The sequence below is a fragment of the Saccoglossus kowalevskii genome, chromosome 21, assembly GCF_978046115.1.
Source record: "Saccoglossus kowalevskii chromosome 21, keSacKowa6.1, whole genome shotgun sequence".
Classification (NCBI taxonomy): Eukaryota; Metazoa; Hemichordata; class Enteropneusta; family Harrimaniidae; genus Saccoglossus; species Saccoglossus kowalevskii.
Genome location: NC_140661.1, coordinates 514231 through 539934, shown reverse-complemented (window position 1 = coordinate 539934; position 25704 = coordinate 514231). Strand labels below are relative to the sequence as shown.

The 25704-nt window shown below is 33.6% G+C and overlaps 1 protein-coding gene across 5 annotated transcripts in view; it reads left to right on the top strand.

Moving 5' to 3' along the window:
• The window catches only part of LOC100371890 (poly(rC)-binding protein 3-like), a 108636-nt gene that overhangs the window by 77619 nt on the left and 5313 nt on the right, over positions 1-25704 (top strand). For 3 of the 5 annotated variants that reach the window (XM_085495197.1, XM_085495195.1, XM_085495194.1), the window contains 11 exons: positions 6671-6806; positions 9044-9067; positions 9510-9542; positions 11032-11157; positions 19302-19430; positions 20543-20671; positions 21082-21147; positions 21855-21896; positions 22438-22510; positions 23080-23177; positions 23574-23623. In XM_085495197.1, the coding sequence (XP_085351323.1) occupies positions 6723-6806; positions 9044-9067; positions 9510-9542; positions 11032-11157; positions 19302-19430; positions 20543-20671; positions 21082-21147; positions 21855-21896; positions 22438-22510; positions 23080-23177; positions 23574-23623 (854 nt within the window). In that variant the 5' untranslated portion in view covers positions 6671-6722. The remainder of the gene's footprint in view (positions 1-6670; positions 6807-9043; positions 9068-9509; positions 9543-11031; positions 11158-19301; positions 19431-20542; positions 20672-21081; positions 21148-21854; positions 21897-22437; positions 22511-23079; positions 23178-23573; positions 23624-25704) is intronic. The other 2 variants (XM_006821443.3, XM_085495196.1) reach the window with 1 other exon arrangement.

Genomic DNA, 25704 nt, shown 5'->3' with positions numbered 1-25704 from the left:
TGAATTGGATAATTAATATTTAGCATACCAGGACCTTTGTAAGGAACACTGTTATTGGGTGATTAACATTTACCTAAGAGGGATTTATTTAACAAACACTGTGATTGGGTAATTAACATTTACTAAAGTGGGATCTTTGTAAGAAGCATTGTGATTGGTTATTAATCATGCCTGACAGCTATGTAAAATTACTGTGATTGAATAATTAATACCTGGAAGACATTATGAATTAATAAGTTATGAGTTACTCTTAGAGTCTGCTAGTGGTGAATTATTATTGTTACATTAAAGAAAAGCATATGAAGGGAAAATGTCTCCCTATCATCATTGTTGTTGTCTCTTTCATAAACTCTGTTTCTTAGAGTTGTAATTATTCAGGCAATCTTATCTGATCATCTTGAATATCATATTAATCAGTATCAAATCTTGTTTTTGTTTTTTAAATATTTGTGAGAATGTAATCTAAAATTATCTTATTATTACAATAAGTCTCACAATTTTTATCTTTAAACTTATCAAGTCTTATCAATCACTGTAAGTATTTTCATGCCAAAATTCTGGTCTATTATCCTATTTATGTTATTTTATTAAAACAATCTTGTCAAATAGTACAAATAATTATAAAAAATTAAAAAAATTGTTGTACAAGCATAACCCTTTGCTGAAATCCTCTCCTCATAGAGATAAACACATTACAAGCAGACTTAGTTTGAATTATTCCTGTAGATTGCCAACAGACAAGGTTGTAACAGTGATCCTCTTAATGATGAAACACAAAACTGTTGTTGAGAGGGGTCAAAGATCAAAGATATAATAACACAATTTCAATCTCCTAAACCTTAATTAAATTTCTTGAATTTATGATTTTGATAAAATGTGTATCGTTTAAAAACATAATTTTCATAGAAACAAAAAAATATACTATTCCATTTCCTCCTAAATATGTGTAGGTAGTCTTACAAGAAACAAAGAATTTATTTTATTTATCTATATCTCTTTAGCTCCGCTGTCGACTTTGTCGAGCGGAGCTTATCATATGAGTGATTGTCCGTCGTCGTCGTCGTCGTCCGTCGTCGTCGTCCGTGTCAATGTTTTACTTTTTCGACTTCTTCTTGAAAACTACAAGCCTAAATGCTTTGATACTTGGTGTATATGTACCTTGGGTAGACCTCTCTTAGGTTTGTTCAATATCATGTTGATATCTTTAATTCTCTAATTTTGGTGAATATTTTTGTCATTTTTGGTAAAAACTGATATTTTCGACTTCTTGTTAAAAACCGCAAGTGCAATTGCTTTGATACTACATATATAGGTACTACATGTGGACCTCTCTCAGATTTGTTCATTTCGTGATGATATCTTCAATTCTCTAATTTTGGTGAATATTTTTGTCATTTTTGGTAAAAACTGATATTTTCGACTTCTTGTTAAAAACCGCAAGTGCAATTGCTTTGATACTACATATATAGGTACTACATGTGGACCTCTCTCAGATTTGTTCATTTTGTAATGATATCTTTAATTCTCTAATTTTGGTGAATATTTTTGTCATTTTTTGGTGAAAAGTGATATTTTCGACTTCTTGTTAAAAACCGCAAGTCCAATTGCTTTGATACTACATATATAGGTACTACATGTGGACCTCTCTCAGATTTGTTTATTTCGTGATGATATCTTCAATTCTCTAATTTTGGTGAATATTTTTGTCATTTTTGGTAAAAAGTGATATTTTCGACTTCTTGTTAAAAACCGCAAGTCCAATTGCTTTGATATTACATATATAGGTACTACATGTGGACCTCTCTCAGATTTGTTCATTTTGTGATGATATCTTCAATTCTCTAATTAATTTATTTTGGTGAATATTTTTGTAATTTTTGGTAAAAAGTGATATTTTCGACTTCTTGTTAAAAACTGTAAGTCCGATTGCTTTGATACTATTCATATTGTTCATTTTCTAATGATGTCTTCAGTTCTTTAATTGAAATGTGCATTGCTAACAGCGGAGCTATCTCAGCCGATAGGCTGCTTGTTTATATTAGTTCTCCTTTTATATACTATACTATTCCATTTCCTCCTAAATATGTGTAGGTAGTCTTACAAGAAACAAAGAATTTATTTTATTTATCTATATCTCTTTTATATTAGTTCTTTTTTTGAGGCCATTATAGTACGTATTGTAACATAGAAATGTAATAATTCAAAGAAATTGTCAATTGATGTTTAATAATATTGTGTATATCAGTGACAATGCACGAGATTTTATTAATATGAATCTATTTTTATTTTTCATATCTATGTTAAATCATAGAAATGTGACAAGAAATGACTCTCATATATTATATATAGTGCTTCTGTTTGTGTGTCACAGGATTTGTTAGTTATTCAAATTCAGGATTCTAACTGGCTGTCTGCTAAAGTGCCAAAGCTATGTATAAGTTGATACAGAAATCCTGTGTGTAAACAGATAACAAAAGATAGCTTTGTTCTAGGCTCATTATATAAAAGTACTTCATTTTCATTTCAATTATCAACAAAGGAACTAATCAGTGAAATACCTAACATATTTTACATTCGATTCAGAATTAGTGAAAATAAAATCTTACAAAACAGCCAAAATATTTTTTTCAGCAATAATGATTCAAGCTAAAATAAGGTATTTTACAGTAGTTAGAATGGGGGCTTCAATCCAGGGATCTTCAATCCTTCCCTCCAAAATTACACCATGGAATCATGTGATACTTATTGTTTAACTAATCTATTGTTTCCCATTGTCTTTTTTTCATTAAGTTAGAAAATAAACTGAAAATTAATTCAATAAACAACCCCACAACCCCCTTCCACACTCTAACATTAGCTGTGTATCTTAGAAATAAACAAATGTTATTAATTTATGCGTATGGAACACCAGAAATAATCATGAACTTTCTCCTTGCAGTTATAACTTTACCTTTGTTGTCTTTTTATGGTTTTGACACCAGATGACAATAACACAAATTTGTATTCTGTTTTTAACTGTCCTTCTCATGTTTACAGTTATTGGACAATTTAATTTAATTTCATGAGTGAAAGAATTTAGTTACTGCTTTATAAACTTTCTAAATAATAAAACAGCTGGTACTATTTGAAGCCTGTTGAACTGATAGCCATGGATTATAATTTCAATGTATAAAGCTGAACATATTGCCAAGTAACCAAAAAGTGAGACTTGTAATGTTTATAATTTATGGACTCTCAGTAAATAAATTTAACACCAGTGATGTCATTGTATGTTCATTTTATGCACTGAAATAGACATGTACTTACAAGTAGAGTCTACAGCATGTGAACAATTTTTTTAAATTAAAATTGTGAGTGCTTAAACAGTGAATTGATTGGTGTGCCAAATAAAGTTTTATTAGGGCCATCACCCCTTTCTACAACTGAATGAGTTGAAAATCCCGTTATCATTATATTCAGTGGAATTCTTTTGTGATCAGTGACTCCTCCAGCCATGCCTACAAAGTGGTTTCTCTTTGAGTTTTGTCCAATGTTTTATGGCCACACATTGATTGTTTTGGTTACAAACTAGTTAACTTGTAGAATAAGATAGCATATCAAATACTTTACATATAGTCAGATGGCATATTTTATGGGTGTGAACCAGCAACAAGACATTCCTCTGCTAGAACACCATTAACATTATCAACTGTGCTAGAGGAGTTCAAGGTTTCATCGCTCCTAAAGTGTCCTTGTTTCAACCCAGCACTGTGTATAAATCAGCTAGACACCACAGTTGATATATCTGATATACAGAGAGTATAATGTCCTACTGTTCCCACTGATTGGATCACTGAAGCAGTACTTCAGTGAGCAGTTCCTCCCTATCCTCAGTTGCTTCCTATTTCGCAGTATTATAAATATACTTGTGGAGTAAATTTCGTTTACTAGGGTAAGTACTGTGTGTATTCCAGTTATATGCAGTCAGTAGCATAGTATTGGAATGTCTTGGGTATATAGTACTTAAAGTTCCATGAGATATGCAAGACAGATTACATGGTTATTTACTGTGTTCTATCCAAATTCCATTTGACTCAAGCCAGCTCCATATGTTAACCGATAAGGCTGACAGCCAAATGTTATCTAGCGCCAATTTTTTCCTGTTTTCAGTTATGTGAAATATGGTGACCTTTTAATTGTTTTGGGTGATTGATGCCAATAATATCATGCATGAGCATTATCCAAATTGTGACTTCTGAGGTTAGCTGGGTAGACAGGCACTCGTAACTGTGCAGCCATATTCTGTGGTGGTGAACAAAAAAATAAAAAAGTCTACAAATGTTAAAATTTGATTGCGCATGTGCTTGTATTAAAGTTGTGTGACTGTACAGAGAAAGTCTCTTTTTAATCTCTTCTTCACTCAGCCTTTCATTGATTGTAACATAGTAGTTATTTAAAAATATTGTGATGGTGTCTGGCTTGGTACTGTATTTGCTTGTAGAAGCACATACATGTATTAAGCAAAATTATTACTTACTAAAGTAAGTATACCTTTGTATTTTACAAAAACATATTTGGTACTAATAGAGCGAATATGGTAGTTATGCACAAATATTGTATTTTACATGTATGTTTCTCGCTTTTGCAAAAATGTTCAAAACGTGATATTTTTGTGTAAAAATTGTCTTGCTTCCAGTAGTCTACTCACATTTCCTCATGGATGATTTTAATAATAATTTAATTAGTTAGTTTATCTAAAATTAAAACCAGTCTACCCATAGACTAGAATTTCTAAGGTTTATATTTGTATCATTTTGTGATTTTTATCAGTTACTGGTATGATCAAATTGCAGTTGACAGCAAGTCATTTTTGAGTTTTGATAATTCACAGAGCATATGATTGCCTCATCGTTAGTATTATAATCTGTAGTAGTATTTCTCCTCCTCCCACTATTATTGTCTACATTCTTTGCTTAATTGATGTGTGTGTCTGTATTACAAGTCAAAGTAGTCAGTGCTAATTTGCGGGAATTATTATGGCTGTATAAAAAACGCCAACAATGTGAAATTAGAACTTGGAATTTCAGTGAGCAGTGTCAAAGTGTCAAAGTTCACCAGTAACCAGATCCTAACTCGTGCTACTCCTGTTAAAAAAGTACAGATGTTTGCCCTACAATTAATTTGGATACTTAAAATTAACAAGCATAAATGTGTACCTTTTCTCTGGAGAAATGACAGGATGGTTATATTGTGATTTCTAAATTACAAAAAGCAGTGAAATTAGTCTTATCCAGAATATTAATTGACCTGATTGTGTAAACTTAAATTCTTCACATGTGTTCATTTGTGAAGTCAATTTTTTTCAAGAATCTAAATCTTGCTCCCAATAAATATACAGGGATACATTTTGAAATTCATAGATGTTTATTTCTGTTTACTGTTAAATTTTAATTCCTTGATTTTTTATTTGTGGATTAGTACAGCTTTTCAAATCACCAAAAAAGTACAGCTTTTAATGTCACATTTCAATCACTTTTAATAGAGCTAATATGGTATCACTGAGGCCCCAGAGAGCTGATTGGCAGCATTGCAACAGAATTCAGCCAACCTTTTGGAAATATATCAAGTACAGCCCATTCCTTATGTTGAGATACTACAAGTGACCAGCCATCGTTTAATATAACATCATAACATTTGATTGCAGTTTTTACAATTTTGGTTTTGATTTCTTTGCGAACATTGCGACAATTGACAGCTCCGTGATGGTTGTGCCGGGATTCGTGTGTATTGCTTTTTCTTCATCACTTGAAACCAAATGTCAAAATATAGCCTCATCACTTCTTCTGTTTCCTAGCAACAGTTCTATGGATGCTGCTCACTAAAGAGAAAACTGTTGAGCGTGAAAACCTATAATTCCTGTTATATTTTACTGTTGCAAAGCCTGATGGGATATCGTGGGTGTCTCTTTTTGCTTAAGGGTATAGAGTGAAATGGTGACATGTAAAGCTGACATATCATTTACTGTCTCTGTACTCAACTTTTTGTTTTCTATTTCTCTCATCTGATATGATGGGTTTCTCACATTTCCATTCAATCCAGACTACACATGTCAATTTCAAGTCACAGTACATACAAAATATATAATGTTAGAAACAGGAAACAATTTGACATCCATTCGTCTGATTCTAGTTTACTGTGTGATGTTTTGTGCTTCCTGACTCATTGTGTTCAGTTGTTAGTTGGTGGTGTTTTAAAACTTCTATTTGTAATCTAGCCAATCACTGTTCTCTAAGTATTTTTTTTCCATGTTTGTTTGTTGATTACATGGATTTATCATGTTGTGGATCATTTTTTGATTAAATTTTTTTTTTAAATATACATTTTAGAAGAGGCCAGGAATCAAAGTGGTTCAATGTCAAATACATACATGACTTGTGAATTTAAGTTATTTGCAAACTGTTTTCATAAAAGTCACAGATGATTTTTTTTTAAATATTACACATCCTGTTGCAATACTCATGATGAACTTGTTAATTGGTTCCGGATGTGTTTACATTGTTGTGGCTGGAATCTACAGACCATTTGACCAGTAATTGCTTTTCACTTCTACAACCAAATATCCTCCTCATGTGCATTCATCATTAGTTGACACTAATGAGGCTGATCTTTCTTCATCTTCTTGTTCTTTCAGGTTACCAGCCACTCTACACTGCCCAACTCGCATGCTTCATTAGTTTGTTTCTATGGCAACAGAAGAACACATAAAGAAGATGGCAAATGATGGTCCAGCAGTTACGTTGACAATACGGCTCATTATGCAAGGAAAGGTGAGTGTGGAGGAAAGTGGGTTGCCATGGTGACAGAGAGAGCATGATGATGAGAATAGATGGAATGCTGTGGTAATTGGTGTATAAATTGCTGTAAGAACAATTTTGACACAAATCACAAATTCTGATTAAGTGATTATTCTTTTCAAGTTTTTGTATGCAACTGAGTATAGCCATATTGTACAGGCATAAAACTGACATATGGACATTTAATTTTTAGCTTGTTTACAATCCCTATCTATAAGATAAGACCAGTCTGCTGGTTTATGCAATTTACTTGTTACTTGATAAAACTTCCCAAAAAGCATGTCATTATCAGCATTTCCAAATGGGAATAAGAACGTCACTTTTTGAAGCGATAGAATCATACTGTTGTATGAGACCCCATCACTTAGATGGGTGGCTCTCATTTGTTAGCTGCATCCCAGAGGTTAAAAGGGGCAACAATAATAAAAGAATGCAGTCTGTTGGGAGATTACTACAAAGATATGCAAATGATGTTGAACAAAATAGCAATTTGATACAGAAATGTTAGATAAGAATGGATATAGTAAAGGCTAGATAGGTTTTCTGTTGTTCCAAGATCTTCAGTTTGATAGTTGTATTTATAAATAAAAAGAAATTTTTTTTTTTGTTTACGAAAGTCTTTTGCATATTGAATTTTGTGAAAGTCTATTGATTATTAAATTTATACATCTCATTTTTCTGGATAGAAGATAATTTGATCAGTATTAAACTACAAATTATATTAATTTCTTTAAAATGCCTGCTCAATTTATATTAAAGTATGATTTTCTATACACATGTATATGGTTTAAATTGATTTATTTGCATAAAAAAAACCCATTTTATTTTATTGAGTCAAAATTTATAAAATCGTTTATATTATTTGTTTCTTTATTGTTCATCACAAGAGCTTGTGTACATAGTAGAAAATTACTTATAATAACTGATTGAATTTTTAATGGGAGATAGAATGAAAAAAAAATTATGAAATATTCATAATAAATATGTGAAAATAAAATCCATGGAAATTGACATTGACACAAGGTCAGATGCAAATTACCTAGTAGGTCACATGCAATGTAATTAATGAAAAGTCTATGGAACTAATGACCTTTGTAAGTGCTTGGTTTGATTTTTAAAGTGTTTTTTTCTAAACTTGACTTTTAAAAGAACTACAATCCACTGAAGTTTAAAACTCTGATAGATTCTGCATTTTTTATTCATTTTTCTGATGATAGTTTTCCTTTCAATATACATAGTTGTGAGTACATTGTCAGTTTCTTCTGGTATCTGACTAGGATTTATTGCTCTCCTCCTGACATAACAAAGTGTATGTTGTCTTGTCTGTTTGGTCAGCTACTTCTAGAAAAGTGAATTCTGCATTTGTTTCAGTTGATGTCTCCATACCAGTAAAATTGTTCATCAACTTTAAATATTAACAAAAACAAAACACTAATAAAACATTAAGGATTTAGTGTCCTTATCGTAAGTACATGCGTGTTAAGTTATAAGAATCTTTTTAGATGTAAAATGCAAGAGGATGAACATTAAAACTCAAATTTTCATCAAAACCTCATTAAAAAATCTAGTTCACTCGCAATCTTAAAAAAGATTTTATAATTCTTTTAATATTTACAACAAATTAAATACAACAGTAAACAAATGCCTTCAGTCAATGCCCTGCTTCAAAAGGTGAGAATCAAAGGTTAAAGGACAATTAGTCAAAGCTTCTGAGGCCAGTGTTGGTATGTTTTGTTTCACAGCATGCACTTTCTGCTTCTGAGTATTAATGATAGATTGACAAATGTAGCATGTGCTGATTTAAATTGACAATGGCATATATTTATTTTAAATGTACTTTGTGTGAATAATGGCAGAAAATGTGAGTTTTTTAGTTGAGCTATATTAGCCACCAGCCGCTTATTTGATTGAGTGGGATTGAAAATTACCCATAATGCAGGTTTACCCATAATTCACAAGTTATAGTCAGTTTGATGGACATTGTGTTTCACAAATAATCATAGCAATTGATTGAATCTTTGCCATAACATGTAGTACATTGATCGTTGAAAAGATTTATGCTTTAAAGTTGTATCAGTCTTTGTGTGGAAATCAGAATGAAATATTTAACGGTCCTGACTATAGCCATGTACCGGTATATAAAATGTCAACCTTTGAATTGCTGTCGCCACTTACACTCACGTTATCTCTTTCTCTGTTTGCTTTGACAGGAGGTTGGTAGTATAATAGGAAAAGTAAGTTATTTATATCATATCCTATTTACATAGACCATATAATACAATAATGTTATTTATATCATATCCTATTTACATAGACCATATAATACAATAATGTTATTTATATCATATCCTATTTACATAGACCATATAATAGAATAATGTTATTTATATCATATCCTATTTACATAGACCATATAATAGAATAATGTTATTTATATCATATCCTATTTACATAGACCATATAATACAATAATGTTATTTATATCATATCCTATTTACATAGACCATATAATAGAATAATGTTATTTATATCATATCCTATTTACATAGACCATATAATAGAATAATGTTATTTATATCATATCCTATTTACATAGACCATATAATAGAATAATGTTTTGAAATTAACCTTTAAAATTTCTATAATAATTTGTTTTCCTTTGTTTTAATTTTAAAGGGTGGCGAGACAATCAAGAAATTTCGAGAACAGGTAAGTTTATTTAACAGTAATTTAGCTGAAATGATATTTATAGAATGAAATGAATTATAGTGTCACAGCTAAGACCTGTCTATATCAACCATTGTGTAGTGGTGGATTGATATCAGACATGGTTTCTAAAGAAATCAATAAACTACTATATTGTTAATCTTTCATGAATCCTTCTAATTTAGCAATTTGTACATGCTCATATTGAGATGTAAACCATTAGTCAACAATTATGAAATATTGCCCTGTAGTTTTTTGACCACCCTCTGCTGTTGTGACTGCTCTCTGTTGTTGTGACCTCCCCTTATGTTGAGACTGCCCTCTTGTGTTGAGACCGCCCTCTAGCGTTGTGAATGCCCACTAGTGTTGAGACTGCCCTCTAGTGTTGGGACCACCCTCTATAGTTGTGACCGCCCTCTGTTGTTGTGACCGCCGCCTTATGTTGAGACCGTCCTCTAGTTTTGAGACCACCCTCTAGTGTTGAGACTGCCCTCTAGTGTTGAGACTGCCCTCTAGTGTCGAGACTGCCCTCTAGTGTTAAGACTGCCCTCTAGTTTTGAGATTGTCCTCTAGTGTTAAGACTGCCCTCTAGTGTTGAGATTGCCCTCTAATGTTGTGACCGCCCTCCAGTGTTGTGACTGTCCTGTTAAAATGTCAATTCATCAGTGATAATGCCTTTTTTTGTCGCAACGTTGCCCTCTTTTGGTGGGTTTTATTCTATGCATGTAAAATTGTTATGTGCAATTGAGTGTTGCATGTCAGGCGATCACAAAAAAATAAAAATGTTTAATGAGGCTTTAAATTTCTATGAAATGCTTCCAATAATCACAACTTGCATTCAATAATTAAAATCTAGCAATTTCAATTCATCATCTAATTGACTAACTTATAAAGTATTACTTGATAATTGTATGTATAAGATTGCATTTATTTGTGGATATTTGTTGACATTTGTTAAAATAAATTTTGATAATTTTATATCGGATAAAACATTATCTTGTAAGCTGACAAAAGTCAGATTAGTTTGTGTAATGTTACCGGTCGCTTTAGCATTGCAGCTACATTATGTGAACTGCTGAGACATTTCAGCATATGTTGTTAGGAACCTGTAAAATATCTAAGGTTATTCTAATTGTCTAACCTAAACTGTGATACCCTTTCCCAAAATATTAAAATGAGTATGCTAATTTGTTGACAATGGCATCGACTAGTAGCACTAACCAGATAGTCTAACACTTTAATATATATTCGCTACAAACATTTTCATATGAAATTTATTGCATATTCTGTTTTCCATCTTATTTTTATGTGAGATAAAGGAGTCTCTACCAACACTCGTTGAGCTGGAATGCAAGTATCTCAATTATATCTGAATAGGGCAGTTTTTATTGGGCCTAATATAATTAATATAATATGATTAGTGTTGGCTATTTCTTTACTCCAATTATATTATGCCAGAATTAAGATATGTGATATGTGTTTTTGTCTACAGAGCGGTGCCAGAATTAACATATCAGATAGTTCATGTGCAGAACGCATCGTCACAGTAACAGGGTCAACAGAGGCAATAAACAATGCATTTGAAATGATTACCAAAAAATTTGAGGAGGTAGGTGGGGTGAGTCAAGAATTTTTTTGTTTCTAAAAAGCACACACTCATACTGGTTTTACAATAATATGACTTGATGTGTATTATTTGACCAATCATTATTCATACATGGGTTTATACTGTGATACTCAGCATCTTATTGTTTTAGCAATGACAATATTCTACAGTATTCTGAAAAATGGAAACACTATGAGCCACCATACAAATTACCACTCTTAACATTCAAAAAAGACCCAAGTTTTTTTTTTTGGCCTGGGTTTTTTTCTTTTCTGCAACCTTGCAAGTGTTGGTCACTTTGACAGATTCAAATTTACTCAGTACTTTTAAAGAAACCATAAGAATTTAACATTCACTAGTTTTAGAGATGTTTATCTTATATAACCTCTACATATATGCACAGGCCACATGATTGTGTGCGTGATAGTGTTTGGTTAGCTTGGAGATGTATTAGACATTTCATATTTAGGTCACATGACCTCATGTGGTTCTGTGATTGGGCAATGTTTGTTTTGATTAAGGAAATTGAATTTACAGTGGTACATAAGCAACATTTTTCGAATAGAATTGTTGAATTACAGATTATCTGCTTTTAGTGACTAATTTGTCAAATCAAGTTTGTTGGTTTGTGTAATATAACAGATATTTACTACAAATAACAAATCACTTAATCAGCCCATTTTGTATGACTTATTAAAATAGAACAAAGATGATGACTTGGAAGTGCTACATCTCTGATGAGAGATCCTGTTCTCAGATAAAAAACATAACTATTGTTATACAATTTACAACTATGATTATAATTTCACTAATCGTCTGCCAAATTAATAATGATTATTTGCATATCTTTTGAGTTTTTCTTGATAATCCAACGATAACTGGAGGGCAAAGGGGTAAACATAAAGGTTACATTTGAATAATCCCCTGTCAGTTAATGTCACCTGATAGTGCACAGAAAAACTAGCATAGTAATATCCACATCTTTTTACCTCCCATGCTACTTGAATGTGTGTACTTAAATGGGGCATTAGATAATCAATAATGTCTTCTTTTTTTTTACACTTTGAATTGTTTTCCATTGAAATCTAAATCCTAGAAGTCTATTTCACAAATCTTAGTAATGACATGGGTGTGTAGAGGGGCTTGCAAAGTGAATGTCACACAGATAGCAAAGTAGATTTCAAAAGAGGGACAAAAAAGGAAGATTTTGCTGCCAGAAATTAGTTACAAAATATCTGCCATACAAATTCTGCCATTCACGTTTCAGTGTTGCATTTGTCAGTGTATGTTTGATAATCTGCAACAAAAGAAAAGTGTTATGCTTTGAAATATTGATGTGTGAGTTGACACATTGCTGTGTAGTATTCAAGGCTTGCGGTTATTTCATTCCTTAATAGAATTATTGTGAAACAGAAATATATTTGGAAATTCTCTCACTGTGATTCACAAATCTAAGTTACTAACATTCTGATGAAATACATGTAGCACAATGGTTGCCATAGTAACCACACAGTTTAGTCTGTAATCTGGCAAAAATGCATGAATGAAGAGAAATTTCTATTTATTGCCATTAGTAAATGATAGATGTCAATGTCACCACTATTTAATTATGTCAACCCTTAGATGAAAATTCACACTATTGTATTTATTAATCAGTGAATTATTATATTCTATTAATTGTTTATGCTTCTCTTAAAAACAAAATCAAATGAATTACAAAAATGTATATTAAATTCAGTTGATCACTTGACTTGATCTCTAACCAAAATAAAATGGTGCGTATGTGACAGTCAGTACATGTATGTGACAGTGAGTACATGTATGTGACAGTGAGTACATGTATGTGACAGTGAGTACATGCATGTGACAGTCAGTACATGTATGTGACAGTGAGTACATGTATGTGACAGTGAGTACATGTATGTGACAGTCAGTACATGTATGTGACAGTGAGTACATGTATGTGACAGTGAGTACATGTATGTGACAGTCAGTACATGTATGTGACAGTCAGTACATGTATGTGACAGTGAGTACATGTATGTGACAGTCAGTACATGTATGTAACAGTCAGTACATGTATGTGACAGTCAGTACATGTATGTGACAGTCAGTACATGTATGTGACAGTCAGTACATGTATGTGACAGTCAGTACATGTATGTGACAGTCAGTACATGTATGTGACAGTCAGTACATATATGTGACAGCCAGTACATGTATGTAACAGTCAGTACATGTATGTAACAGTGAGTACATGTATGTGACAGTCAGTACATGTATGTAACAGTCAGTACATGTATGTAACAGTGAGTACATGTATGTGACAGTCAGTACATGTATGGTACGTGACAGTCAGTACATGTATGTAACAGTCAGAACTGGTATGTGACAGTGAGTACATGTATGTGACAGTGAGTACATGTATGTGACAGTCAGTACATGTATGTAACAGTCAGTACATGTATGTAACAGTGAGTACATGTATGTAACGGTGAGTACATGTATGTGACAGTGAGTACATGTATGTGACAGTCAGTACATGTATGTGACAGTCAGTACATGTATGTGACAGTCAGTACATGTATGTGACAGTCAGTACATGTATGTGACAGTGAGTACATGTATGTAACAGTCAGTACATGTATGTGACAGTGAGTACATGTATGTAACAGTCAGTATATGTATGTAACAGTCAGTACATGTATGTAACAGTCAGTACTTGTATGTGACTGTCAGTACATGCATGTAACAGTCAGTACATGTATGTGACAGTCAGTATATGTATGTGACAGTCAGTACATGCATGTGACAGTCAGTACATGTATGTGACAGTGAGTACATGTATGTGACAGTGAGTACATGTATGTGACAGTGAGTACATGCATGTGACAGTCAGTACATGTATGTGACAGTCAGTACATGTATGTGACAGTGAGTACATGTATGTGACAGTCAGTACATGTATGTGACAGTCAGTACATGTATGTGACAGTCAGTACATGTATGTGACAGTCAGTACATGTATGTGACAGTGAGTACATGTATGTGACAGTCAGTACATGTATGTGACAGTCAGTACATGTTAGTAACAGTCAGTACATGTATGTCACAGTCAGTACATGCATGTGACAGTCAGTACATGTATGTGACAGTCAGTACATATATGTGACAGCCAGTACATGTATGTAACAGTGAGTACATGTATGTGACAGTCAGTACATGTATGTGACAGTCAGTACATGTATGTAACAGTGAGTACATGTATGTGACAGTCAGTACATGTATGTGACAGTCTGTACATGAATGTGACAGTCAGTACATGTATGTGACAGTCAGTACATGTATGTGACAGTCAGTACATGTATGTGACAGTCAGTACATGTATGGTACGTGACAGTCAGTACATGTATGTAACAGTCAGTACATGTATGTAACAGTGGGTACATGTATGTAACAGTGGGTACATATATGTAACGGTGAGTACATGTATGTGACAGTCAGTACATGTATGTGACAGTCAGTACATGTATGTGACAGTCAGTACATGTATGTGACAGTGAGTACATGTATGTAACAGTCAGTACATGTATGTGACAGTGAGTACATGTATGTAACAGTCAGTACATGTATGTAACAGTCAGTACATGTATGTAACAGTCAGTACTTGTATGTGACTCTCAGTACATGCATGTAACAGTCAGTACATGTATGTGACAGTCAGTACATGTATGTGACAGTCAGTACATGCATGTGACAGTCAGTACATGTATGTGACAGTCAGTACATGTATGTAACAGTCAGTACATGCATGTAACAGTCAGTACATGTATGTAACAGTCAGTACATGTATGTAACAGTCAGTACATGTATGTAACAGTCAGTACATCCATGTAACAGTCAGTACATGTATGTAACAGTCAGTACATGTATGTAACGGTCAGTACTTGTATGTAACAGTCAGTACTTGTATGTGACTGTCAGTACATGTATGTAACAGTCAGTACATGTATGTAACAGTCATTACATGTATGTAACAGTCAGTACATGTATGTAACAGTCAGTACATGCATGTAACAGTCAGTACATGTATGTAACAGTCAGTACATGTATGTAACGGTCAGTACTTGTATGTAACAGTCAGTACTTGTATGTAACAGTCAGTACATGTATGTAACGGTCAGTACTTGTATGTGACAGTCAGTACTTGTATGTAACAGTCAGTACATGTATGTAACGGTCAGTACTTGTATGTAACAGTCAGTACTTGTATGTGACTGTCAGTACATGTATGTAACAGTCAGTACATGTATGTAACAGTCAGTACATGTATGTAACAGTCAGTACATGTATGTAACAGTCAGTACATGCATGTAACAGTCAGTACATGTATGTAACAGTCAGTACATGTATGTAACAGTCAGTACATGTATGTAACGGTCAGTACTTGTATGTAACAGTCAGTACTTGTACGTGACTGTCAGTACATGTATGTGACAGTCAGTACATGTATGTAACAGTCAGTACATGTATGTAACAGTCAGTACATGCATGTAACAGTCAGTACATGTATGTAACAGTCAGTACATGTATGTAACGGTCAGTACTTGTATGTAACAGTCAGTACTTGTATGTAACAGTCAGTACATGTATGTAACGGTCAGTACTTGTATGTGACAGTCAGTACTTGTATGTAACGGTCAGTACATGTATGTAACGGTCAGTACATGTATGTAACAGTCAGTACATGTATGTGACAGTCAGTACATGTATGTAACGGTCAGTACATGTATGTGACAGTCAGTACATGTATGTAACAGTCAGTACATGTATGTAACAGTCAGTACATGTATGTGACAGTCAGTACATGTATGTGACAGTCATTACATGTATGTAACAGTCAGTACATGTATGTAACAGTCAGTACATGTATGTAACGGTCAGTACATGTATGTGACAGTCAGTACATGTATGTGACAGTCAGTACATGTATGTAACAGTGAGTACATGTATGTGACAGTCAGTACATGTATGTGACAGTCAGTACATGTATGTAACAGTGAGTACATGTATGTGACGGTCAGTACTTGTATGTAACAGTCAGTACATGTATGTGACAGTCAGTACATGTATGTGACAGTGAGTACATGTATGTGACAGTCAGTACATGTATGTGACAGTCAGTACATGTATGTAACAGTGAGTACATGTATGTGACGGTCAGTACTTGTATGTAACAGTCAGTACTTGTATGTAACGGTCAGTACATGTATGTAACGGTCAGTACATGTATGTAACGGTCAGTACATGTATGTAACAGTCAGTACATGTATGTGACAGTCAGTACATGTATGTAACAGTCAGTACATGTATGTGACAGTCAGTACTTGTATGTAACAGTCAGTACATGTATGTGACAGTCAGTACATGTATGTAACAGTCAGTACATGTATGTAACGGTCAGTACTTGTATGTAACAGTCAGTGCATGTATGTAACAGTCAGTGCATGTATGTAACAGTCAGTACATGTATGTAACAGTCAGTACTTGTATGTACTTGCAAAAAATTTAATAACTGTACTGCTGGTTTCCATCTTATCAAGTTTTGTTCCAAACTGGCGGACTACGTCTCCTTACTGTGGTGATATTAGACCCCAGCATCAGTCTAGAGGTGTGATCATGAAAGATGATATAAGCTGACGCTGGCCAATCTGATGATTGTCATGGTAACCACTACATTCAAAAGGCCCTAGTGTTATAAACATTAGATCCATATGAGACTGGATATTATTATGGGATACACATATCAATGACAGGTCATATCCAATATGGCTGATAATGAGTTTATGGATGACCTCAGCAAAATATGTGATATCACAGAAATGAAATAAATGTCTGTTATTAATATTTTTTGATGGATAAAAATGGGAAAATTCTTTAATGATTTTAACATCAAAATATTTGGATTAGGAATACTGACACAGCATTGTATAATTTTTTTTCACACTTTTGACTGTGGAGCTGGAAAATATGTGTAATGGCCAAGGGTTACATTGAATCTGTTTGCTTGATGCATGTATGAATGGCCCCTCATTGTGGGCTCTTTATGATAATGTTACATTTCATAATTGTGAATCATATCATATTTACTGAAATTTATAATTGGATTCTGTTGTTTAACTTTTTAAGTGCAATAATTTTTCCTAGCAAAATTTGGTGCATAATGGTTATGCATTTATGCATTTTCTATATATTTAAATTATATACTGCCTATATCATTTTATAATTTTATAATTTTAATCCAAATGGACATAATTATTCTTATTGGCTGCAAATCTTGAAAAAATTATAAATAAAAAAAATGTATGGGTTTGAAATTTGTGAATGATGAAAAAAAAATTGACTTTGTCACTTAAAATTCTTCACCTAACAAAAACATGTATCTATTGAGATAGAATGATAATTGTGCTAATTTTTGGGCAGACACAGACGAATAAAACACAATGGCTCGTGCATTTCCATGGTAATTGAAACACAAAGTCAAGATTTGTGATGCATTTCCATGGGAAACCAAATACGAGTCAAGTTTATTTGTCAGTTGGGCTATGACGTGTTATAAGGCGACAATATCTCTCTTCAAATTTGAAATTTTCTGTGAGGCTGCCTATGTTAGTTAATTTAATGTTAGACTGCCTATGTTAGTGAGTTTAGTGTTAGGCTGCCTATGTTAGTGAGTTTAGTGTTAGGCTGCCTATGTTAGTTAGTATAGTTTTAGGCTGCCTATGTTAGTGAGTTTAGTGTTAGGCTGCCTATGTTAGTGAGTTTAGTGTTAGGCTGCCTATGTTAGTGAGTTTAGTTTTAGGCTGCCTATGTTAGTGAGTTTAGTATAAGGCTGCCTAGGTTATTAAGTTTAGTGTTACGCTGCCTATGTTAGTAAGTTTAGTGTTAGGCTGCCTATGTTAGTGAGTTTAGTGTTAGGCTGCCTATGTTAGTGAGTTTAGTGTTAGGCTGCCTATGTTAGTTAGTATAGTTTTAGGCTGCCTATGTTAGTGAGTTTAGTGTTAGGCTGCCTATGTTAGTGAGTTTAGTGTTAGGCTGCCTATGTTAGTGAGTTTAGTTTTATGCTGCCTATGTTAGTGAGTTTAGTGTTAGGCTGCCTATGTTAGTGAGTTTAGTATTAGGCTGCCTATGTTAGTGAGTTTAGTATAAGGCTGCCTATGTTATTAAGTTTAGTGTTAGGCTGCCTATGTTAGTAAGTTTAGTGTTAGGCTGCCTATGTTAGTGAGTTTAGTGTTAGGCTGCCTATGTTAGTGAGTTTAGTGTAAGGCTGCCTATGTTAGTAAGTTTAGTGTTAGGCTGCCTATGTTAGTAAGTTTAGTGTTAGGCTGCCTATGTTAGTGAGTTTAGTGTAAGGCTGCCTATGTTAGTGAGTTTAGTGTTAGGCTGCCTATGTTAGTGAGTTTAGTGTTAGGCTGCCTATGTTAGTGAGTTTAGTGTTAGGCTGCCTATGTTAGTGAGTTTAGTTTTAGGCTGCCTATGTTAGTGAGTTTAGTGTTAGGCTGCCTATGTTAGTAAGTTTAGTGTTAGGCTGCCTATGTTAGTGAGTTTAGTGTTAGGCTGCCTATGTTAGTAAGTTTAGTGTTAGGCTGCCTATGTTAGTAAGTTTAGTGTTAGGCTGCCTATGTTAGTGAGTTTAGTGTTAGGCTGCCTATGTTAGTGAGTTTAGTGTTAGGCTGCCTATGTTAGTGAGTTTAGTGTTAGGCTGCCTATGTTAGTGAGTTTAGTGTTAGGCTGCCTATGTTAGTGAGTTTAGTGTTAGGCTGCCTATGTTAGTAAGTTTAGTGTTAGGCTGCCTATGTTAGTGAGTTTAGTGTTAGGCTGCCTATGTTAGTGAGTTTAGTGTAAGGCTGCCTATGTTAGTGAGTTTAGTGTAAGGCTGCCTATGTTAGTGAGTTTAGTGTTAGGCTGCCTATGTTAGTGAGTTTAGTGTTAGGCTGCCTATGTTAGTGAGTTTAGTGTGAGGCTGCCTATGTTAGTGAGTTTAGTGCTGGTAAATCTATGTTAGTGAGGGTAAGGTTGTGTTAAAAAGGTAAATCAATAATGATTTCTGTTTGCGTTATTGTTTTACTACAAAGAGATTTTCCTTCTATCTTTAGGATGTGTCAAATAATATGGCAAACAGTTCAACACCAAAACCTCCAGTAACATTACGACTTGTAGTTCCTGCCAGCCAGTGTGGTTCACTTATTGGAAAAGGAGGTTCCAAGATAAAAGAAATTAGAGAGGTAAGACATTCTAAATAGAATTTAATTTTGAATTATGTTTTCTGATGTTGATTAAAATATTAGAAATTAGTGTCCCCTTCCCCTTTATAGTACAGCTGATCACAGACACTTAAACATAACAAAATCTGATCATAAAAAGAGGAAACCACAGGTATTAAATTATGCCTGAGTATTTAATACCAGGGTAGAAATGAAAAAGCAATTGAACAAAATACTGTGGAATACTTTATTTTTGCTGGAATAAATTTTCGCTGAAATGGCTTTTTGGTCGTTCTTTATGGAATTTATTTTGATGAGTTGAATGTGAAATATAGGAAAAAAAGTATATTTGCTGGATTTTAATTTCACGGAATCATCCCTTCAGCAAAAATAGCGAAAATAAATTCCAAGCGAAAATAAAGTATTCTACAGTATCAGTCAATAACCAAAATTAAAATGGTAACCAAATCACTTTTGTTCCACACCTTGAGTAATTCATTTTTGATAATCATTTTTGTAATCTGTTCTATAGACTGGTTGAGTTCAATCCCCCCATGGCTGAATAATATTTGTGACTGATGTCACTTCCTTGTGACTAAAATGTTGATTTTATTGTCGCTGACGAGTAGTACCGTAACGTGCACACAAAATCTGTTTGACAACAGAATTTGCTTATTGTTTGCTATGTTTCAACTGTAGATGGCACTGTTTCATAATACACTATTGGCTATGTGTGGAAAATAATCTCATGTGCTGCTATCTGGGGGGGCTTTATGACATATGGTTGGTTTTAACATAACTAATTACCTAGACAACAGAAGTAGCAATTAAAACACATGACTGATAGAATTGTTGCCAATTATAAATATCATTCTTGGGTCATTGGACCATGCTCTTCTTATGGCATAGTGGACTCATTTTGGTACAAAGAGTGTTGTGACTAGTGGACCATACCATTCCTGTCATAGGGTGAATGACTTAGTGGACCATACCCTTTTTGTCATGAGGTGAATGACTTAGTGGATCGTGGCATTTTTGTCATAGGACGACATTTGATTTGATGAATGCATGTGTATTTTGTTCATATGGTAGGCAGTTATGCTAAAAGAATACCTTTTTTTCTTTTTTTACAGAATACTGGTGCCTCTGTTCAAGTTGCCGGTGACATGCTACACCAATCAACAGAACGTGCTGTTACAATCTCAGGCACACCCGAGGCAATAACAAAATGTGTTTACCAAATATGCTGCGTAATGCTTGAGGTAAAGAACCAATCAGATTATGTTTAGTGTCAGCATTGCTCATTGCTCACTAAACATTCAAAAAATTTTTGTATTGATAATAAAATTAAACAAAAATCATTGTTAAATGATGTGTCTCCCATGAACAACTGTCAATAATGTACATAATAAAACAAGTAAAGCACACAATGCTGCCATACTGTGTGTCATAATAAAACAAGTAAAGCACACAATGCTGCCATACTGTGTGTCATAATAAAACAAGTAAAGCACACAATGCTGCCATACTGTGTGTCATAATGATTTATTATTAAAATGTATAATTGTCATTAAATTGTTTGTAGGATTTTTTTCAGGTCACAGCAAATTTAAATTTACAAATATTGCATCTATGTAAGTGTTTAATAGTTTTTCTATGTTCTCATTGCCAGTCACCACCAAAAGGAGCCACCATTCCCTACAGACCTAAACCAACAAATGCTACAGCTACTCATCCGGTAAGACTATATATTTTTTAATATGTCATTTAAGTAATGTTTAGGGATGGTTGGGCTATAGATGAAACAGATGACACCATTGCAAGCCTGATATTATGGCTTTGAATTCTAGGTAGGCCTGGTAACATGGTTTTGTATACTAAAGGCCTGGTAAAATGGTTTTGTATACTGTAAAATGTCTAATTTTCACTGGGTTTAAATTTCACTGATTTACCATTTCAGGCATATTCAGTGGGTTTTAAATTCATGGTTTCGTCATTTAGATAATGTGTTCTATGCTAAATTTTACATATTCACTGGGTTTTAATTTAGCGCATTTTCCAGTCAGCGAAATAAATTAAATTAAAACCCAGTGAATAATTACCCCCTTCACAGTACTAGTAGGACTTGTAACATGGTATTGTATACTAATAGGCCTGGTAACATGGTTTTATATACTACAAAAAGGCCTGGTAAAATGGTTTTATATACTAATAGGCCTAGTAACATGGTTTTGTATACTAAAAGGAGTGGTAAAATGGTTTTGTATACTAATAGGCCTGGTAACATGGTTTTGTATACTAATAGGCCTGGTAACATGGTTTTGTATACCAGTAGGTCTGGTAACATGGCTATGTATATTAGTAAGCCTGGTAACATTCTAATGATCATATTGACATTCTGCTTCAAAACCAGATGTTTATTGATTTTCATTTTTTATCTTGTAGGCGTATGCAGTGCATGGGAATTATGCTGTTCCGTATCCAGATGTAAGTACACATTTAAACATGTACTGCACAAATTCAAGTTTAAAAGTTGTGAATCGACCTAATGTCATTCATCATTATTTTAATGACCAAGCTCAGTTAGATATTTGAATATTTTTATTGAAACAAAATTGGAAGACTTATTATTATCTTTCCTGTATTTTCTTTGTTTAAATTTTGCTATGCATTGCTAACTCACCAATAACTGAACCTCTGTTTAATACACTCTCATTGATATATGTTTCTGGCAAACATTTGTGCCGTTTATTTCTGAATTATTTTTTGCCTCACTAATTTTTTGTTTAAACTTTCCATTTGAACTGATTTGTATTTGTTTATAAATGTCAAGTCTATGTTCCGTTTTATTTCTCATTCTCACATGCGTGCAAGTGTGTGTGTATTTGAGCTTGCAGTGTCTCTGTCTTTAATTTTGATTTTATTGTGTGCTTGTCGGTGTGTCTGTCTGTTGGACTATTCCATTTATGTCATCTGGTAACCGAGGGTTGGTGACATCAGTCTGATTGTTTGTTGTTTGTTTTTCCAGTTTATGAAGCTGCATCATCTTACCATGCAGCATACCCCCTTTCTCCCTGGACAGACCCCCTTCACTCCTACAGGTATGTCCCCAGTTTTCTTAGTCTATCTCTCTCCCTCTGACTGCCCCTCCCCAACCATCACATATAGCTGCTTTAACTAGCTTAAAATTCATCAACCATGTGCACGGAAAGTAGTTCCTAGTTTTTAGATGAATCTCACCTTCAATCATTAACACTGGACTTTGTAAGGTTTGCCTGTACTTGCATGTCATTAAATTGCCCACCGATTCAATCCAGTTGTGACAGTTATTGCTATCGCTTGATTCACCCCAGTCTTCCTGATTTCTTTTTTTATGTGTGTGGAGATTTTTTCTTTCATTTGCTTAGTTTCCAAATATTTGATTTTTCATATCTGCTACTAGGTTTGCAATGAGTGTATCTGAGATAGAAAACTGACTGTGTAAACTGACCGGCACTAGCCTGACTAAAATTGCAGTAATACAATTAGAATTTAGTTTTAGTGACATTTTCAATTAGACTAGTCTGTTATATTTTATAAGGGTGGTAGGTTTAGTTAACATGTACAGAGCTTTATTCACTCACTAGCAGCTTTTCTGGATATTTTTTTTCTTTTGTTTTTATTGAAATAGCGTTAAACATGGGTTACGGTGTTGCTAATGCTGCGAGTGCTGGCACCCAGGTTGCCACTACTGGTCAACAAACTTACGAGATAATGATTCCTAATGACGTAAGTATTCATCTTTCTATTTAGATTCTGCAAATTGATTTAATTTCATGCAAACAATTTTGGGAATCAGGGAAACAAAATCTGTTGGTAGTGAGTAAACTGAGATCCTCAAGATAGGATCAAAGTGACTACATGTAATACTTCTAAAGCACTTCATTGAACAATCATCACTGCACCGCATGACAATAATGAATACTCCATAAAGCATAGAATCATCTCAGTTTAGTTTAGTTGTATAATCTTTCATATTTTTACAGTGATACAGTATAGATATTATGTTGCTTCAATGATGCATACTATGTACTGAGTCCATGGGATATCATTTATTGGATCTAAAACCTAACCATTTAAATATCAGTACCACAAAGTGTAATATTTACGATATATATGTTTCAGCTCATTGGCTGTGTGATAGGCCGTGGTGGCGCCAAGATAAATGAAATCAGGTAAGCAGCAAAGTTACTTAAGCGACTTGGAGAAAACAAAAAGTTTAAACTTGAAAACTGTGTTTATTCTTGCTTACTACTGTCGACTTTGTCGATTGGAGCTTATCATATGAGTGATTGTCCGTCGTCGTCCGTGTCAATGTTTTACTTTTTCGACTTCTTCTTGAAAACTACAAGCCTAAATGCTTTGATACTTGGTGTATATGTACCTTGGGTAGACCTCTCTTAGGTTTGTTCGTTTCATGTTGATATCTTTAATTCTCTAATTTTGGTGAATATTTTTGTCATTTTTGGTAAAAACTGATATTTTCGACTTCTTGTTAAAAACCGCAAGTGCAATTGCTTTGATATTACATCTATAGGTACTACATGTGGACCTCTCTCAGATTTGTTAATTTTGTAATGATATCTTTAATTCTTTAATTTTAGTGAATATTTTTGTCATTTTTGGTAAAAACTGATATTTTCGACTTCTTGTTAAAAACCGCAAGTGCAAATGCTTTGATATTACATATATAGGTACTACATGTGGACCTCTCTCAGATTTGTTCATTTTGTAATGATATCTTTAATTCTCTAATTTTGGTGAATATTTTTGTCATTTTTTGGTGAAAAGTGATATTTTCGACTTCTTGTTAAAAACCGCAAGTCCAATTGCTTTGATACTACATATATAGGTACTACATGTGGACCTCTCTCAGATTTGTTTATTTCGTGATGATATCTTCAATTCTCTAATTTTGGTGAATATTTTTGTCATTTTTGGTAAAAAGTGATATTTTTGACTTCTTGTTAAAAACCGCAAGTCCGATTGCTTTGATATTACATATATAGGTACTACATGTGGACCTCTCTTAGATTTGTTCATTTTGTGATGATATCTTCAATTCTCTAATTTTGGTGAATATTTTTGTCATTTTTGGTAAAAAGTGATATTTTCGACTTCTTGTTGAAAACTGTAAGTCCGATTGCTTTGATATTACATATATAGGTACTACATGTGGACCTCTCTCAGATTTGTTCGTTTTGTGATGATATCTTCAATTCTCTAATTAATTTATTTTGGTGAATATGTTTGTAATTTTTGGTAAAAAGTGATATTTTTGACTTCTTGTTAAAAAGTGTAAGTTCGATTGCTTTGATACTATACATATTGTTCATTTTCTAATGATGTCTTCAGTTCTTTAATTGAAATGTGCATTGCTAACAGCGGAGCTATCTCAGCCGATAGGCTGCTTGTTTTGAATTCAAATGGCCTTGTCTTGTTCTTGTATATTTCAGTTCAAGATAGTAATTTCATATCTCCCCTGGTTACTGATTTTTGTTATGTTTCTCTAGTTTACCAGATTCTTTCGTAAATTCGCCCATCCGAAAAATTACGGCTGATTTCACGGCTGGTGGGCCCTTATTTGGGGTTTCAAATTTTCACAAAATTATTATCAAATATTTTTAGGAGGCTTATATTTTCATTGAAAAATCCACCTACGCCGACTTTCAACACCGGCAGTTGGACCACCCAAAACAAAAGAAACTAAAATTGTATACATTTTTTTCTAGCTGGATTAATAAGTAGATCGCGCATCATTCTCCAAAAAAATCACATTAACGAACCTTGTGCGCCAAATATAATTATTTTGTCTCATTTTATAACGAAAGTATATTCGAAAAGAAGTTTCAGATAACAACGAACACAACTGCATTGCTTAGTTGCAAATGATCATGGTAGCGCAATCCGGTCATGCTGCGTTTTACAATTGTTGATTATTTAAACAATAATGAACGACCTGACAACCCATAATGGGCGAAAGCTCACTTTGTGCGACATATATGTACGAGGCGTGAGCCGAGTACATATATGGGGCACAAAGTTTGCTTGAGTCCATTATGGGTTGTCGGGGAGTTCATTATTGTTATTATTTTGTAGCGTTGTCAATACCAGGGGATTTGCTGCCTCTAAAAAGCGAAAAAAAATGGAGAAAAATCTACAGTGGACAGAATAGTTTCACAGTTTCTGGCCCGTGAATCTGAATAATTTAAAATGGTTTTCTGGAAATTGTTTCCACAATCTCATATGGCAAACT